Consider the following 20,031-nt stretch of genomic DNA (forward strand, 5'->3'; position numbering starts at 1 on the left):
TTGTTGTGTTTGAAGTGTTGATCAGCATTCTTCAGGAAGCAGATGTTATCAAAAACAGTGTTTTAAGTCCTCAACCAAATACCTGTTCACCAAAACACACAACCCATACTGTTTAAGCTGACTTAATATCCTAAAGACAATTAGCACCCAGAAAGAAGTAAATACAAACTAATGATTGCTTTATAGACTATAGAATGAACAACATGAAACCATTAACAATATAAATAATATAAAGAAACTAATAAAAGTAAAACATCCCACTACACACTACACTTTTTAATTCCAGTTACCTTGCAAATGTTGAGAATATATTTTAAGACGTTCCCAACTAACCAAATAACCTTGTGGAAACACTGTAAGAAATGACTACAGAACATGATAATTTTGTGGCAACACACATTTGTAGACTCGAGGGTAGCTTAGTCAAAACATTGTAACGTTACACTACAGTTACATAACAACAAAAAAGACAAATACTAAATACTAAGAATTAAGAGTTAATTTAAGTTAAACGAAAAAAAAACATTTAACAAAGTATATAGTATTTAAGGATGCAATATTATAGAATTGTGGCTGATATGTATTGAAATACCAGAAACAGATATGCAGACCATTTAAACAGAACCAAACTACAACCTCAAACAACATTGCCAGAATTAAATGTTTTCACTGGGTTCCTGCCAGGAATTAATAACCTGAGGATCAAGATAAAATCAGGTTCAGGTTTCCCAGTGTAGGTGTTCCTTATGCTGGAAAAGGTTGAGAAATTGAGGCTTAGTTCCAGACATTCACAACCAAATCCCATTATTATTGCTTATAAATTGTGTGTACATTCTTATTCTTCTTTAATGAGCCATAGGATCTCCCATAATGATACAGCAATCATAAAATGACAAACAAAGTCAGACCCACAACAAATCCAGAGAGGATTTCTATTTTCGTTCTGCAATTACAGCTGCAAGAGACAAGTGCATTCACTCTCTGTAAGACACAGGACCTAAGCTGCATATAATTTGGTATACTGATGACTTTGCTTTTCCTATCTTCTTTATTTAGATAATAATCACAGTAAATACAGCACTATTCGCCATCCACAACTACCTCATTATAATCTCTTTTGTAAGGGGTCCATCAAGTGGTCTAGAAGTGAACTGCATTTAGTTATTTATATAATAATAATAATAATAAAATAATAATAATAATAATAATAATAATAATAATTATTATTATTATTATTATTATTATTATTATTATTTCTTAGCAGACTTTTACATGAGACATGACACATTTTAAAGCATTAACAAAATTGCAATGATATAATCAGTACAAAATACAGTAGACATACTTCCTAGTACAATGAGCAGATAAGTGCAGACATAATACAGCATCCAGGAAGGTTTCCTCCACACAAGCACTCTCAATGAAAGTAGGTAGTCACAGGTGCAGTTTAATTGCTGCTACAAAGCAGTTTCATTGAATGACAAAGTTTATAAAAAGCAGTTCTGCAGACTAGAATATTCAAAGGTATTCAAAGAATATTCACTAGGTATTCAAAGGGTTATAGGAACAACATGAAGATGACAAAGACAAACAAGGGTATGTTTACCTCAAACCAGACTAATCAGTTTTTGTTAAAATGTTTGAACCGATGCACTAAAACTGACATGCTGCCAATTGTCCTTCCAGTAGAAGGTGCTACTGTGCTACAGTATGGCTAATGCACCCTCCCTTCATCAAAAATCAGACTTCTTAACATGGCCCAGCGAAAAGTTCACAAAAGTAATTTGCTTCGGCAGTGTAAAATGTATATAAATGTATATATAAAATGTATTATATATGTGCTTAAAAAACTGAAATTAATCTGCTGTGAATTTATCCATTTGCTAGATCAAATATGACTTGTTGAAGACATCTGAGTGACAGCTTAGAATGCTACGTGTACTATAAGTTGTATTATTTTGCTTAGCAGCAGACGGACAGTTTTAACGTTAAAATTAATTTGTACTACAAAGTGCAGTACATGTGTTAAATAAAACAAATATTTTATATTTAAGTAGCCACCTTTTTTTAGTATGTTCTACAAAAATTGCATGATTTCAAATTTTACAACACATATAACTGAATCAATTGATGTTCGTCTGCATGATTTAAAACAAGCATTCAAAGTTATATTTGTGCTTGTATTTATTGTACTTACATTTTAAAATGATCACAGGAGCAACAAATGGAGTGAACACAAAAATGAAGCAAGATGACTCCCTACCTGGGAAACGCACACTGCATCACTCATCGACTGGCACTGGTCACAAGTCAGGCAGCAAATAATGTCACATGAATACGTTCCAGGAAATAGATCTCACCAAATTGCAAGAACTGCAGGAAGTGTTGGAAAATCAAGGAGGTACATGAAATACATCAAGGAGATTTCCAAGAGGAAAACTGCCCAAAGTGATAGGATCCGAGACCAATGTTCTGACATGTAGTGACATGTGAATGTATCTGACTCAGGATTGACATTTCTTCTGTGTCATGGCTCTACCCAGTATGCAACAGGAAAGCAGGTCCTGTAAGTAAGTAGTTTGGGACAAGTGAGCTTTATGAAGATATCGCCACTGTTCAGGACATGATGACCTTCTGATTCGTAGCACTCTATTGCTGACATATACGTAGACCCTTCTGGTTTGGTTACAGAAGTAGCCCAACACCACTTTGCTATCCATACAGACCTCCATGGCACAGGCTTCAATGTTCATCTCACATATGATCAGCTCTGTGACCTCAGCTGCACTCCAATCTTGGGATTGTGTGGATGGTCTGCCGAGCCAACTTTGCCTTTCCTAGGATGAATTCAACGTGCCATAATCCTTCATTGTCCATTACTCTCAGATATGCTACAGCTGCTATGGCTTTTACCGAAGAGTCTTAGAAAATGTGAATCCTAAAGAGAGGTTTCAGTGTAAGTTTGAAGTGTTTCAAACTGTTGAAGGTCTTGCAAGGAGTCTCCCCATGCATTCCGTGTTTTCCTGTGCGATAGATGTGGTCGCGGTCAAAGACCTTCCGCATGAAAACCACAAAGTGGTCCTTCATTTCAGGCCTTTTCTCCATCATGTGACAGAGCGAGGCAAGGCATCTGGGAGCTTGCTCTCTGTTGTTAGGCATATGAGGAATAGATTATCTAAGTAGAAGGGGTGCCACCCAGCTGTTTTAGTTTTATCTATGAACATCTCCTCATCCATCAACTCTAGGAATAGCCTGTCTTCAATTGAAGGTGCCATCTTTTCATCATTCTACAAGAGTGTGGTTCCCAGTTCTGTCTTTGGAGTGGAAGAGAGATGTATGAAGGAAGAGTCTGATAGATATTCATTGTGGCAAGCCTCTCTTTCAAACATAAATGGTTGGGGCATGGCTGAAGTGGGAGGGGCGACTGTTGTCGAGAACATTTGATATATTTTTACCATTCCTGTCTTTGCACATATGTGTGCCACTGTGCTGTTCCCTTACCTTACGAACCTGCAGGATGACACGCCCTAGTGAGAGTAGAATCTGGGCTTTTGCATCTAGTGCTGGGATGAGGTGCATTCTCCACACTGGACAGCTACCTTGCAGTCCTTAGCAAGGTGGTTATTAGACTGGGCACACTCTAGTTCTAGAGCAGCAGATCTCCTAGCTCGTTAAGTTTCTTTGTGGTTGATCTTGGGGAATTTACCTCAGGTGAACCTCTCTAAGTGCTCCCAAGCCATCTTAAGCCCAGTGGCAGGTTGAATGACATGGACAGTTCTGATCCACTTGATGCTCTGAAGACTGAGGCCCTAACCACTGTTAGCAGATCGTGCTCTTCGCTGGCGGTTACATGCAGACCTTCCAAGCCCAATGGTCATCGAATACCTGTGGTATTGCCTTTCTGGGGAATGGTCTGCATGGCTGTAAAGCAGGGTGAAAATGGGTTACTGGCAGATGCATGTTATCCCCTCTTACGTCTCTTAAAGGGAGCTTATTTGGGTTGGGGGCACTGCCTTGGTCTGTCATTGGCATGAGTGATGTGATGAAATGCATTCTGTTTGGGATTGAAGTGATCAACCATGACAGCTGACTTGAATGTAATAAGTGATGTTCGATGTAATCTGAAGTGAGCTTCTTTGACTTGTGAGCACCTTGATGAAATTACTTAAGTGTCAAAATGTTGGATTTGCATATTTAAATACATTTATTTTGGGAATTGCAATTGTGTAGTCTACTTGTCTTTGAAATCACATTTCAAACAAACAAAAACTAAGAAACTGGACAGACAAATGGACCCATAGGAAACATGCCATATGACATCATCTGTCGCTTAACGCTTCATTCAGCTATGTACCACATCCTTCCATGCACACCAGCCATAGAGCATTATCGTGGTTGTCCAATGGAAAAAGAAGAGGGACTTTGTATTTTCAGGAAAACCTTTATTTAACTCAATAAAAAAATGAAACCAAACAAAGATCGTTTTTTTACATAATGATCAAGGATTTTTTTATTTTTTTTCATCAGTTTTAATATCATTACAGAAAATTGTATAGTACAGAGTTGTTCAATATCTCCCATTGCTTGTTAATTTCCACATGAATGCTGGTTCACTTATATCTGTACAATATCTTTCTTTTTTAGTTTATTTCTGTACATTTTTTGATTAGTTGGTTAAAAAGGCTGTCAGCACTTAAGGAAGCTATCTTCTTCTGTTTTAATTAAATAAAAGGTTTGTTTCCAGTGATTCCACCCAATCAGGTGGCGGCGTGGTGAGCCAGGTGGCTGCTGGGATGCTTCCCCAATGTGGCAGCCGGTTATGCCACCAGGTCCACACGCAGCCTCTTTGCATTTGGCACTGTGCACATAAACACGACTTACAAGATAAACAACAAGCTAAGCTCTTTGTGAAGCAATTATGAAGCATACTAATAAGGGAAATAGCCGTGTCATCTACACTAGTATAAAGGAAGCAGACAGCCTTGCTAGGAGCACTGAGTATCTGCAATATTTTTTTTATATATATTTTTTCTTTTTTTTTCTTTTTTTTTTCCTTAAAGATGAGAAAATAACACAAGTTTCGCAGGCACCTACAGCTGTCTATTAAAATGCTACCGCTATAAGATCTAGCATTGAACACACAAAGCAATTTGCAATTAAAAGAGAAAAAGTTGCCTTAATAATATATTACAGAATAAATCTCTTATTTTTTTTTACTTTCATCTTAAAAGTTATTATATTTATTTTCTTTGAAATACTATTTTTTTTTCTTTTTTGTGTTCAAGATGTTGACTATACGGATCAACTTTATCCAAATCAATAAAAACTAGCTGTGCCGTTGCATATTACAGGATACAGTCAATGATATGTGGACATGCACCGTAACCACTCCCCTATCGACCATGACATCATAGTCGGCCGATCACCATGACGTCCACCACCTCCCCCTTGTGGAGTTCCACATACTGCTCTGTTTTTGGAGGTAGCATCAACAGTCCGTTCGCACTGCGCATACTCATCAGTCGACTGCTCATCTGGTTCCCTGCAACACAGACACAGACACAGACACAGTATGGGTGTGAAAGCAACCATTTTCTACAGTGGTCATCATTGGGACAATAAGTGGATTAGTTCATCTGCAGTTCTCCTTAAAAACAAAGAGATAACCACCCCAGTTTTATATCATAATTTTTACAATTAATCAAAGACACTAATAAGACTTCAAAGTGGAGAGTAGATGCAAGTATTGGTCATTTTCTGTTTGTAAACATTGGTAAATACAATGGAACCTATATTACAAACCACCCAAAATATATTATTAATCGATTTCTTAGCAGACACCCTTATCCAGGGTGACTTACAACTGTTACAACATATCACATTATTTTTACATTTGTACCCATTTATACAACTGGGCATTTACTGGAGCAATCTAGGTACAACAGCAGTTCCCCCACCTGGAGATTGAAGCCACAACCTCTCCAGAGTCCAGAGCCCTGACCACTACTCCACACTGCTGCCACACTCTGCTTGATTATTTTGATACATTACATATATTTATTTTTTATTTATACACCCATCCTACTTCAGCAAGGATGAGACAGGTTCATGGTGGTGTCAGAGCTTTACATCCTGAGTGTTACCAGTAAATACACCAAGAAAATATCACCTAGTACCCCAATAATCAAGGGAAAGAGCACCAAATTCAGCTTACTCATATACATATATATATATATATATATATATATATATATATATATACATATATATATATATATATATATATATATATGTATATATATATATATATGTATATATATATATATATGTATATATATATATATATATGTCAGTACCTGTACTTTGTGCCCATGGCAGTGGTTCCTGGTGATGCCAGGTCAATATGCAGCGATGATATTCAGGACGGGGGTCCAGCTTTACGTCACAGGATAACTATGGGAAAGAAATCTGAGAATCAGCCCAACCTCTCTTTCTGGCTAAAATCCAAGTCCCTGACATTAGTTACAGAGCCAGCCTTGTATTGCGACTGGTTCACTGAAGTCTTCCAATTCCAGAAAAGGTAACGTGTGATCAACTTTCACAACACATGAAACAAAACACCAGTGTAAAGCAGTTTCAGGTAAAGATCTTATTTAGAATTGTACTTCAGTTAAAACAAATACATAGAAACTTGTCCATAATGGCATTTGAAAAGTAAAGCTTTTTGGTCTGCTGTTTATTGTGAGGCTACAGCCATATTTAAAAAACATGCTTCCATGAGGCGATACGTACTCTGGCTTTGATAATGGTTGGCCTGGGGTCCAAAATCCCCTGCATTTTCCTCAGCGCAGGAATAACAAAGAGATTACAAGTGACCACAGCGGACACTGGGTTACCTGTGGGGAGAAATGTGTCAGCAGTTAGCCAAGGGAAGATTAGGGTAAAAGTTGGAAATGTACAAGTACTTCATGTAGGGGACTTAAAACGGGTAAACAAACACAGTTTGAATAATGTTAGGCTACCTCTGGGATGGAATGCAAGCAGGTATTTATTTTCCAAACCCCATGCTGCATCATCCATTGTTTCCCATTATTGAATTTATATTTAGCCTACATGTGTGTGCCTGTGTGTGAACATGTTAGGAAAATTACTATAAGGAAATCAGTTTAGAAAAGGAGGAGTCTACAGGCTAGTCAGAACCCAGAACCCAGAACCCAAACAATCTTAGAGAACACAATATAAACTTGTCACTATTTTCATCAACACAACATCCATATAGAAGTTGGAGAAAGCTTGTCTTAAGTGGTCAGACAGATATATATATATATATATATATATATATATATAGATATAGATATAGATATAGATATATATATATATATATATAGATATATATATATATAGATAGATAGATATATATATATGTATATACATACACATACATATATACACACACATAATATGTATATAAAAATACATTTGTATTATATACATACAAATGAAATACATATACTTCGATATATATCTGTAAAAAGTTCTAGTTGCCCAACCTAAATAAACGTTTTTGTTTGTATCCAATCTACCAAGTTAAACAATATGTGCGTGTGTATGCTTTAAGTTGTGGTGCTTGGATTGGGGATGCCATTGGGGTTGCGCATTGAACTTGGACTGTCCATCCTTGATCAATTGATTTGCCTCACTGCACCATGGAAACAAAGAGTCACAGAGTACTGAATAAGGCCAGGCAGTGGTCACAAGTACTGAGTTCTGTCCTCCTTTAGTCATTTAATCAATTCTTACATTTCTTTTTGTATTTACTACTTTTTTTTTCAGGCCAGTTCACTCACGTTCAAGATCTCACCTTTCACAATGATGCAGTTTTGTTTCGAATATCTCCAACATTATAGGACAATTAATGTTTTTATCTCAATAGATCTGTTAGTTTTCTCTAGCTAATAGAAAACGGTGGAATTTTCTCAAGCAGAGAATAAAGACCCACAGAGTAAATAAAGTAATGCTTCAACAGAAAATTGGAGTTTGAAAATAATCAAACAGTTTTTTCATGACAAAAATCATGAATGTCTTCTGCAGATGTTTGAGTCTTGTAGCACGAAGTTAGATTAATTAACAATTGCTAATTTCAGGCATAAAAAAATGGAATGAATTGTTCATTCCAAATACAAAATAAATATGAATGTAAAATGTTCACTGTTGTTAATGCCAGCACATATAGTCTAAGTTATTTTGCACCTCTTTTCGAACAATTGCCACAATCTTTAACATATATGTATTGTATTTCCTAAGACTTAGACACCTCCCATCCCCCCAAAAAGTGTTGAAAATGAAAATCTCTGGCTGGTTAGTAGCAAATGGACATGTTTTTATTATTATAAAAAAAAACTATAATGTGATATTTCTTTCTATTATACCTTTATGATTACTATATCACACTATAACCTGACTGTAGTAAAATGTCAATTCTGAAAAGACATAAATAGCAAGATTAACACAGGGAAACAACCTATTCAAGATGGAATACCCAACACTGTTTATTCTACACCTTTCTTATTGAGATCATGTGTTAAGAATTGTCTGACCTCTACTCCATATTTCTGGCACACTTCACATCTTCTTTCACATCAGAAATACCATCACTAAATGTTAATGTTAATTCTTTGGATAATTCTGTGTATAATTCAAAGAATGTTAGTTTTCTCTCTTCCAGTCATTCCAGATGTATGTTTATGCAAGTTTTAATAATCAAATGTCAAATACTGGAAAAAGCCAATGCTTACTATGTATTTGGGACGATACATACAAATCTGTGAAAAGAGAAGAAACCATTACTACACCTACAGTACTGTGCAAAAGTTTTAGGCAGGTGTGAAAAAATGCTATAAGTAAGAATGCTTTCAAAAATAGATTATATTTATCAATTAACTAAATGCAAAGTGAGTGAACAGAAGAAAAATCTACATCAAATCAATATTTGGTGTGACCACCCTTTGCCTTCAAAACAGCATCAATTCTTCTAGGTACACTTGCACACAGTCATGGATTTTGTAGGCATATAGTCAGGTGTATGAACAATTATACCAAACAAGTGCTAATGATCATCAATTCAATATGTAGGCTGAAACACAATCATTAACTGAAACAGAAACAGTTGTGTAGGAGGAATAAAACTGGGTGAGGAACAGCCAAACTCAGCTAACAAGGTGAGGTTGCTGAAGACAGTTTACTGTCAAAAGTCATACACCATGGCAAGACTGAGCACAGCAACAAGACACAGGGTAGGTATGTCATTAAGAACTATATTCAGAGTAAAGAAGAACAAGGAGTCCTGGAAGTGACGGTATGGCCCCCACAGAGCACTGATCTCAACATCATCGGGTCTGTCTGGGATTACATGAAGAGAGAAGCAACTGAGGCTGCCTAAATCCACAGAAGAACTGTGGTTAGTTCTCCAAGATGTTTGGGCCAACCTACCTGCTGTTTTGAGTTCCTTCAAAAACTGTGTGCAAGTGTACCTAGAAGAACTGATGCTGTTTTGAAGGCAAAGGGTGTTCACACCAAATACGGATTTGATGTAGATTTTTCTTCTGTTCACTCACTTTGCATTTTGTTAATTGATAAATATAATCTATTTTTGAAAGCATTCTTACTTACAGCATTTTTTCACCTTTCAAAATTACTGACTACATTGTAAATTATAATGAATGTTAACACTTCACAGGGGTCATTAACTGCTAATAAAGACAGTGCTATAGCAGTGTTTTATTTAATTTGTAATCAATTACCACCCGTAAACTGTCATAAGGAGTTACTTGTTCCGGTGTCCCGTAAAATTAAGCTATCTGGAATATAAGGAGGAGGAGGTAACTATAATAAGGTGGGCAAATAACTGCATCCCAACTTAACCAATCAAAAAGCAGATCTCCAGAACAAAGATTGGGTTGTACTATATTATGTAAAGGTAAGAAACCTGTTCAGTTTGGTCTTACCCATACAGACTAGTGTAACACACACCATTCCACGATCTAGAGAGACCTCAGAGGACAACAGGAAGAGAGAAGTGCTCTGCTCATTAGTCTGGAGAGGGTTATAAAACCATTGTGAACATTTCTGGGCTCTATCTGTCCACTGTAAGACAAAGTCTACAAGTGGAAGACATTTTAAACTATGTTGACTCCTAGATGTGGAGGTCCTTCAAAATTATCCCACAGAGCAACAAGAAAAATAATTGAGGAGGTCAAAAACAACCCCAGAACCACATCCAAGGATCGGCAGGCCACCCTTGCTGATGCTGATGTCAATGTTCATGCCTCTACAATAAGATGCAAATTGAATGGCAATGGTATTCATGGGAGGGTAGCCATAATATATAAATATAGCTTTTTGAGCCCAACCACAGATGCCACCACATTTGGCAAAAACCTAACACTTCCTACCTCCAATATAACCTTATCCCAACTGTCAAGCATGGTGGTGGCAGTGTCATGGTTTGGAGGTCATCATTGAAAGAGTCATCAATTCTGGAGTAGTTGAAATTACACAGAAAATGGGTATTGCAGCAAGAGAACAATCCTAAAAATTACAGCAAATCTACCAAAGAGTGGACTTTAGAGGGAGAAAGTTTGTGTTTTGAAATTGGCCAAGTCAAAATCCAGACATCAAACCAATATAAAAGTTGTGGCAAGACCTAAACCAGACTGTTCATGCAAGGCAGCCCTCAAATCTGAAGCAATTGCAGAAATTCAGTAAGGAGGAATAGGCAAAAATTCCTATAAGAATATGTGAGAGACTGATTAGTAAGTATAGGAAACATTTGGTTGAAGTCATCCATGATAAAGGAGGTGACAAGTTATTGAATCAAAAGGTTTACGTACTTCTGCACACAAGGAGTTTCTTACATAAACATGTTTTGTTCAAAAAATAATTAAACAATAGCTCACTTTTCTGTTTGTGTCTGTTATACAGGTTATCCTGTTATTTGTCAAAAATATCTGCAAATAAAGACCTCCCCATGTAGGGTTCACATACTTTCAAACAGCACTATATATATATATATATATATATATATATATATATATATATATATATATATATGGTGGCCTCCAAATGTTTACCTTATTATAAATTGTATTAAACATATGATTTAACAGAAGAAGTGGATGTGTGCAATTATTATTTTGTTGTTTAAACACATGAAAATATGTACTTTTTAAAATATGAACAACACTGCACAGAGCAACGGCATATGCTTTACAAATAATGGCATGTTTTTCAAAAAACAAAATGATCACATTTATCATCCTCTTTTGACTTTGATAACACTGAGAAGATTCTTTTATAAGGTTCTGGTTCTTCTCTGGGGGGATGTTTGACCACTCCTCCTGGCAGAATTTTTCCAGCTCCCTCAGATTATGTGGTAAACTGCTTTTCTGTGATCAAACCACAAATGTTCTACTGGATTTAGGTCTGGAGATCTTTGAGAATGTTGAGTTTGTCTTAACTTAAACATTTCTTTGTAGACTTGTACGCATGCTTTGGATCATTCATGCTGGAATGTCCATTATCAACCAAAGTTGAGCTTATTAGCAGGAGGAACCAGGTTTTCGGCCAAAATGTACATGCTTGAATCAACTTTTTAATTGTTTCTATCAAGTGCACAAGGAACAGAAGGCCCCAAAGCAGAGGGGATGAACCTAACACTGATGACCATACTTTTTGGTTTTATCAGACTATAAGACACTTCCAGACACCAGAAAGTTGATGAAGGAGTAGCTGCTGTATGCTACTGAAGGTGATAACAATATGGACATTATATGTAAAGTAGTACCACTCGATCAAGTATACGATTAAGCAGTGTCTCTTTAAAACCTTAAAAAGGTTTGTATTAACAAAAGGTTTGACGTTTCAAACATTCTACATGTGAAACGTGAATGCATTCAATAGGAAGTTGACAGTGTAAAACAAATCTTGACGTGTGAAAGGATCTTTACATGTATGAATGCATTTTATAATTTTTTTGTTGAAAAACATGCCATTATTTGTAAAAGATATAATGTTGCCCTGTGCAATATTGTTAGTTTTAAAGTTTTACGTATTTTCATTTATTTGAGAGAAAAAAAAAGATTGCACACATGCTTTCCAATGGAGCCCCTAAAAGGACATTGTGATTTAAAAAAATATATATAAATATCTTGGACTTGGACTTCTTCACATTTTGTTGTTTTACAACCTGAAAGTTTGATGCATTTAAATGGGATTTTATTCCTATGATTTACACAACCTCATCCACACTTTCAATGTAGGGAAAACAGAAATCTATTAAAAATAAAAACTGAAAAGTCTTCATTAAATAAGTAATCAGCCCCTTTCCTATGACACCCCTAAATAAGCTCTGGAGCAACCCATTGCCTTCAGAATTGACACATTGAAATTGAAATTGAAATTGAATAAAGATGGTGGATTGTGACAGTTTAAAACATGCTTTCCAAAGTTCCTAATTAATTGGACACAACTGAAGTATCACAAAGGTTGGCACCTTTTGTACATCTATTTTTAATATATGGAACACATCATTTACATAATCTCCAACATGTTGAGTAAATTGTGTCAAAGGAAAAAAAAAAGTTTGTCACACAACAAAACATGAAAAAGTCAAAAGGGGGTGAATACTTCCTATAGCCACTGTATATATATATAATAGAAAAACAAGACATCTTACTAAACAGCAGCAGCCTTTTCCTTACTTCTCCTTTATATTTTTTCTTGTTTTGGCATTTATTTCTTATTTGGATGGACCTGTTTTGCATTGTTTTTTCCCCCCAAGTTTGGAATAGACAATTCAGACTTCACCTCACCTCTGCAATTCATTCAGATGGGATGGATACTTGAGTCTCTGATCGAATTAAGAGAGATCATACACATTTTGTATGTATATAAAACTCAGTATGGATCCCTAGGCAACAACCCTGGTCAGCATTTAAAAAATATTTTATTTCTGCATTCTTTCCTTCTACTCTTATGCAAGTTTATTTTATTTTTTTATTATACACTGATGTAGAACTGGCTAAAACAGTTTGAAGGTAAAATGGTAAATGTAAGACATTTTAAAGGGAACAATTTTTACACTTCAATGTGTTCACAGCCTGTAGATTATGGAATTAAAATAATTGTGTATTTTATTAGCTATACTACAATGCAATCCCTTCAACAGCAAATAGCAGATGCTCCCAGAGGCAGCCATAACCACATGACAATAGGACAGAATTAATCTTGTTGGAGGTGTGAGGAACAAAACTTGTGTAGATCATTGCACGGTGTAAGAGATGTGCACAGAGGTGACAGAGTCAGTGCTGGGGTATGACAAAAGTCACTGGGAAGTCTGACACAAACTGAACCACCAAAAGCATGAAGGGCAAAAAATAGAAAAGAAAAAAGACATACACTTCTTTCTCAGAAAACAGAACAGAAAGCTGATACATGGGAATACAATTTCCATGATTTTGTCTAATTATTTTTTGTACCACGATAAATCTTGTGTTTGCTACTTAAAGGTGCAGTGTCCTGTATGTGTTTTTTTTTTTTTTTTAAGTGTCAAATAGTTTTTTGTTGTTGTTGTCATTATTATTATGTTACAAGCCCATTGTGAATGTGAAAATAAATCTATTATTTCCTTTGCATGCTTACAGGTGCAACACCCCCCCCTCCCACCCCCACCTTCTTTTCCTTGTTTGTTTTCGTTCATTTCCGTTTTCTGAGCTACAATGAAGCTTGTAGAGGACATGTATAACCACCTACTTCCACGTGTAGCAGTGGGAGTTTGCTTGCTTGGCTCAGAGTCAAGTGGTGGCAAGCAGGTTTCAAGGAGGGTGGAGCCTGTGTCTCTGAAGCTGAAATTACCTTTGGGGAATATAAACAGACTGAGCAGTCACCAGAATCTGCTTCTCAGCGAAGGTGTGAGGGGAGAGGCAACACAAGGGGGGAAAATGTGGGGTGAAAATGCAGCAAGGAATTCACCAAGGAATCATACTACAGTACAGTGCAACCCCGTTTAACCATGTGTCCCATGAGGCTATGGTCTGCTACCATTACAGTTGCCCCACACTGACATGTATTCAATTTTAGCTACAATTGCTGAGCCCTGAAAGGTAAGACAAAGACAATTGAAATGAATGACCTGTCAGTTGGGGTAAGTGTAAACGTAACGGACCACAACTCTAAGCATCTTAGGGAGATTGCTCAGTGTCTGCAAGACGTTCACGGATGTCAAAAAAAGAAAAGATCAACTTGGAAAATCATTAAAAGTCGGGCCACTTAAAGATGAATTCTGCACAGTTTTATAAGAAGATACAACATTCCGATTTCTATCACAAATGTTTTTTTAACAATGGGGTTTAATAACTTATCAAGCAGGTATAGCCATTCATATGTTAAGTATTTATCGCATTCCAAATGTTAAGAAAATGTAGGAAAACATTGGATGTTTTTGTAAGGTGGTCCTTTCAAGCTAATACATAAACTACCTGAATGAAATATACTCTGAGGGTAGAATACGTTAATGTACAAGCAGTTAAGTGATTCTCATGTACAAAAAATACCATTTTGTAAACTACAAGTTCTGCAGCCTGGAGATTGCAGGTTTGACTTCTGTTTAGAAAGTCATATAATACAAGGATGTCCTAGAAGCAGCAATAACATCAAAGACTACTGCCTGCAATTCTGGGGAGAGGTGCCGTTGCAAGCTTTGCAAGAGATACTTCTATTGCTAACCATGCACCTACACATATAGGCAGTTAGCTGCAGCTGTGCCAATTTAATTGGCCAGGAACACCTAAAGTTTCCTTTTAGGAAATAATGTGCTGACCTGACTGTGTGCCTTGAAAGACACATGTGTAAGTTTATACTTCAAATTCCCCTGATGGGATTCAGTTAAACTGGCTTTCCAGGTGCCTGTTATTCCAGATGATTATCTCACTCAGATATCAGGAGTACTGAAGGCAGTTGAGATCCCAGAACTTGTGGAGATTGGAGACTCAGGGCAGTTAGTCAAGGATCTCCTAACCATAGATACCATGGCTTATTTAAGTGAACCATTTGACTTCTCTCCTGCTGCCAAACCATCAAAATTTTTGTGGCAGACCTAGATGAAAATCACAGTATAAGACTATAATATAAGAAGAGACCGGTCTAAAGGCTGTGATACACTATGAAATTTCCATTAAATCTGAATGTGTTCAATTTCATTGCATTTCATGCAATCACTCGATTTCATGGGGTGAAATCAGATGAAATCGCACACTATGCGAGTTTTGTAGCGAGATTTCTAGGGTTTTATACTGAACTTATAATTTAATGTCCAAATCTGTGTTTTGATTCATCATTGTTATGGTTGTATTAATGTAATAGAGCACTCTTTAAAAATATCAAAGGGTTTGGTTGCAGGACGTGAACAAAGACTAACAAGGCTAACTTACCAGTATACAAAATAATATTTATAAATACAAATGTATAACTTTTCATGTAATTGCTGGGCAAATATTTAAAATAAATACAGATCTGAATAATAAAGAAAAGATCTGTGGAAAAAGAGCAACCCTATGAGATACATGAATATGATTTGAGGAAAACGTAATGGGAGGTAAGAAATACCAGACTGAAAGGAAAATATGTATTTAATGTTCATATGTAATTAATGGCTTTTGCCAATTTACCACAGTTGTGTGTGTAGCCATAAGCAGCTGGAAAACTGGTGCTTCCCTAGCTCTCCTCTCCTGTCCAACTCCAGCAATTTAATGCGATTTCATGAAAATAGGACTTGGCTCTATTGCTTTAAATCGCATGAAATCGCAAGAAATCTGATTTTGTCTGTTTTCACTTGAGAAATTTCAATGAAATTTCAATTCAATTTCTAGGAAACATTGGGTTGAATTAGGATTGGATGCAAATTTCATAGTGTATCGTGGCCTTTACTTACAGAGAAGAATTTCTGAAAGAGATTACGACATTTAATTTGGTCAAAGGTGTGTCTGCATTTCTGCCTTTTGACATTATGTTCTATAACTGGTTTGGACATTCATTACACAACATGATACCTCCTGAGATATTGGCAAACATTATTCTAAGAAATAATACATAAATAAAGTTAAATTGCCATGAATTTAAGAGTTCCGTGGGTGAGGTGGGGAAGCTGGTGATAAATCCAGCAGAAAGATTTATGAGAAAATGTAATGAATTAGCTGGCCTTGGTTGCTGTCTTACAGAAACAGAACACTGGCTTTGATTTTCATGGAGTACGAAGACATGGTTCTGGTGGATCTATGTAGATCTATGTGGCAGTTGTGTGGTGAAGCCATATACGGGCCGAGACTGCCTAAACGTCACTCCTCCTGGGCTTCATATTGCAGAAAAGGTTAATGGATGCACAGCTGATTTTTTTAAAGGATAAGACACATACATCTAGTCCTAGATCATTGTTTTGAATACAAAATAATATAAATTTGCAAAAGAACTCAAGGACTGCAATTACTCCACGAACAAATACACTTTTGAACAAAACTATAGAGTTAACTGGAACACTATGAGTCAAGTTTAATGTAGTCCATGGTTTTTCTTTTTTTTTTTTATGTGAAATAATTTAATGTAGCTAAGGACAAAGTTAGTTTTCCTGGTTCTTTCTTTTTGCATCCTTTTATCTGTGCTAGTCAGCTACTCATTGTTCAGAAGAGAGCTGTAAAAAAACAGGGTTGCACCGTGTAACATTTCAACACAACAAATACACATTAGTTTAATGTGACACATTTCTACAGAGCCTTTGATCATTCAGCTCATCACGAGAGCCAAGCTTGAGTAGTAAGTTTCATACTGGAATTCCCCTGAAGCACACACCAACAATAGGGGACTCACAGCACTACTTTTCCTTTACATACTCGGTTGCCAAGAAACTATGCTTCTGTTGGCTTCATCGATGTTAAGAGTTAGAAAACACATCCAAATAACTTTGTTTATGACAATCATAATGTTTCTGCAAAATGTAATGGTGCGAATTCCAGGTGAATACCTGTTTACCAAATATATCTGTGTTATACGTAATTTCACAGGACCAGTGAACTTTTGTGACTTTTTTAATACAGAATTTAATGAGTGTTACTCAAGTGTTGCAACTAAGGTTAGCTTACAGTGCTTATGTTGCTTCCTCAGCCAATGAAAATGTCACCTTAGATGAGTCCTTTGACCCTGCTCTCCAACGACTTATTTTCTATTAACCTGCAGAACCCAAGCAATCAAGTAATTTGAGTCTGTCTGCAATACACCTCGTTTCATTCAAACAAAGGGGAAAGGGTTTTTTCAAATGTCGATTGCAGGAGTTTTATTGCAGAGATGCTGTTAGCTTTCAGCAGCCAAAAATACATTTAAAATATCAAGTGGTGAGATGTGTTTAAAAGAATAACTTAGGAGAGACTCTTAATTTTGTAAAGATATGCTATTACAGTAAAACCTGCAAATGCATTTAAAATAAACAAAAAATATTGCAGGCCAACTTACTGAACAAACTACAGAATAAATGTCCAGGTCTTATTGTAAGTTGAATTTTCAGTGACTTGGTGACTTGATTTCTTTGAATTGATTAAGAGGACTGTGCCTCAGTTTAAACCTTAAGTTACGTTTTCCATAGCTGTGTTGCACAGTAGCATTTGATATAGTAAGTTTAACAAGATTAATAAGATGCATAGGACAGAGCAACAGACTAGGTACTTCTAGTGGTCCTTTTAGAAATGTAGACAAATACAAATCATGCTTTGAAATGTGCGTAACATCAAAAGAGGAAATGCGTACCATTCGACAGGTGTAAACCAAAAGTCATCAAACAGATCAAGTGTCAATTCTTCCCTACTTTACAGAGCCTGGTCACTAGGTTGTCACACTGCTGCATCTTATACTTTACAGACGAGATCTTGAAGATCAGTGGCTGTCCTGGGATCTAGCTGTTGGTCCTGACTGAGCTAGGAGATGCTGAAAAGCTACTGAGATTCAGGGGTTGAGCTACTTGTGAGCTAATGCCTGGCCTCACTAGACACCTGGTTAGCAGGATTTCTGTTGTGCAGTGAGGACCACGTACTCCAGGTGATTGACTTGCCTACACATTTACAACATCTGCCAACGTCTGCTGCTAAACAGATTCCTGTGTACCCTTAGAATTGTGTATTCCCTAGCCAGTTGTGCATGTACTATGTGCATTTGATCAAGCTCTTCAATTTAAAGAACTGATTTATGAAAAACTGCTTTGACTAGTATTCTACTTTCTAGCAGACAAGTGTTAAGATCTCCCATTTGCACATGGGATTACAATTAAAGAAAATCTGTTTTCAAACAATACCTAACTATAACGGAACAGTAGAAAAACAAAAATAAGAATTACCCACTTGCTATATGATGTGTAAAAAAAACACACCACCTTATTGTCTCCTGTATAGAGAGTTAATTAAAAAAAGGTGGTTGCCAAATGGTGTTTTTTAATTAACAAAGTGTACCTGAGGAAGCTTAATAAAGCTTACATAGCACAAATGCAACTGGCTAGGACTAATAGTTTTCTATGGGGATACAGAATTCTGTGTAATGTATGAAAAAAAAGCATAAAAACAGCTGCTTGGCATGAGACACCAGGACCAAGAATCTCCCACACATCAGACACTGCCAGCAAGATCAGATTGACAATGGGATTAAAGGTTTTCAGGAAAGAATTCTATTTTTGTGCTTACTTTATGCAGTAACCTGTGACACCCAAAAAAAACATAGAGAGGCAGTTCAGTAGGGAATATTCCTTCCTATAAGCCAAAATGGATTGTCTAGTATGTTATTAAGATCCCCTGTGCTGACAAGAATGTCAAAGGCTTTCAGTGTTTATTCAAAGAAAGGCACCAATAATTTATTTCTTAGTAGATGCCCTCACCAAGGGTGACATACGTTGTTACTGTTGACTTCTCACCGCCCCCCTATGAAAACAGGAAGTGGCCTACATCCTACAATCTTTCACACTTTTGGGATTTTCTTGAATATGAGCGACTTCCTTGAATTTACCTGGTACTGATAAACAGCACATCTACAGGAAAATACAGTCAAATAATAACACAGAATATTTAAACAGCCTGGCAGCTACAAGTTGCAAGCTCAGAAACAGACATCAGTGAAATTTGGAAATTGGTTGGGGGGTGGCCAGTTTACTTTAAAATCAACAGTGACAGTTATGTTCCTGAAATCAAACAGATTCCCAGAGAATGAGACACTGCCTCCATATATTACTATATAAAACGACATTGGGCTTTTGAATGTCATGTTTTTAAGACTAATCCAGAGAATGGTGATCCCAAAAACTGGTAAAATAAGTCAATAAAAATAATTTGATGACTGTAGGACACAGCACCTTTAATCTCAGCATGTTAATTTTCTCCTAGGCAGTAACTAAATTTCACCTTACATTACATTAAAATGATTGTATTTTAAAATATAAAAAAGGGTAGTCTTAACAGAAAGTGACAAATAGCAACTCTGAAACATCCTGAAAATTATATTAGTGCATAGCTCCCCAAATAAGCTACAATGTGATATTTCCTTTGAGACGACAAGTTAAAAATTGCATAATTGTGCCCACTTAGACAGATTGCTATAATAACTTTAATTCTGATCGAATCTCTAATGTTCATAGTTCCTAATGATGCACAAATCACATCCAGAAACGATTTCTAAAACCTGAATAGCACAGGGAAGTTCTCTACTGTAGCAGCATAACACATTATCTGAGATTTGGGGTGGAAAAAAGACAGTCAAGCCTTGAATGTGCCACCCACCCTTTTATAGGGAAATTATGGAGTGCTCTTTCTTTCCAGGCACAGAATGTCAACTTTGTCCAAGTTTTAGCACTAACAAAAAAAAAAAAACGTGTTTTATTGCACTCACATAATCAGACACTTAACATTTTCATCCATATTATTATGTAACATCCAATTGCTGGGTGAAGGTGTTTGA

At 36.3% G+C, this 20,031-nt stretch overlaps 1 protein-coding gene across 12 annotated transcripts in view; it reads right to left on the minus strand.

Moving 5' to 3' along the window:
• Positions 1–4,481: 4,481 nt before the first annotated feature.
• Positions 4,482–20,031, minus strand: part of gphna (gephyrin a) — a 278,299-nt gene continuing 262,749 nt past the window's right edge. For 6 of the 12 annotated variants that reach the window (XM_066694139.1, XM_066694141.1, XM_066694140.1 and 3 more), the window contains 4 exons: positions 13,810–13,911; positions 6,793–6,896; positions 6,357–6,453; positions 4,482–5,542 (listed from right to left, as the gene is read on the minus strand). In XM_066694139.1, the coding sequence (XP_066550236.1) occupies positions 5,409–5,542; positions 6,357–6,453; positions 6,793–6,896; positions 13,810–13,911 (437 nt within the window). In that variant the 3' untranslated portion in view covers positions 4,482–5,408. The remainder of the gene's footprint in view (positions 5,543–6,356; positions 6,454–6,792; positions 6,897–13,809; positions 13,912–20,031) is intronic. The other 6 variants (XM_066694145.1, XM_066694146.1, XM_066694142.1 and 3 more) reach the window with 1 other exon arrangement.

This window comes from Amia ocellicauda, chromosome 21 (assembly GCF_036373705.1).
Source record: "Amia ocellicauda isolate fAmiCal2 chromosome 21, fAmiCal2.hap1, whole genome shotgun sequence".
Classification (NCBI taxonomy): domain Eukaryota; kingdom Metazoa; phylum Chordata; class Actinopteri; order Amiiformes; family Amiidae; genus Amia; species Amia ocellicauda.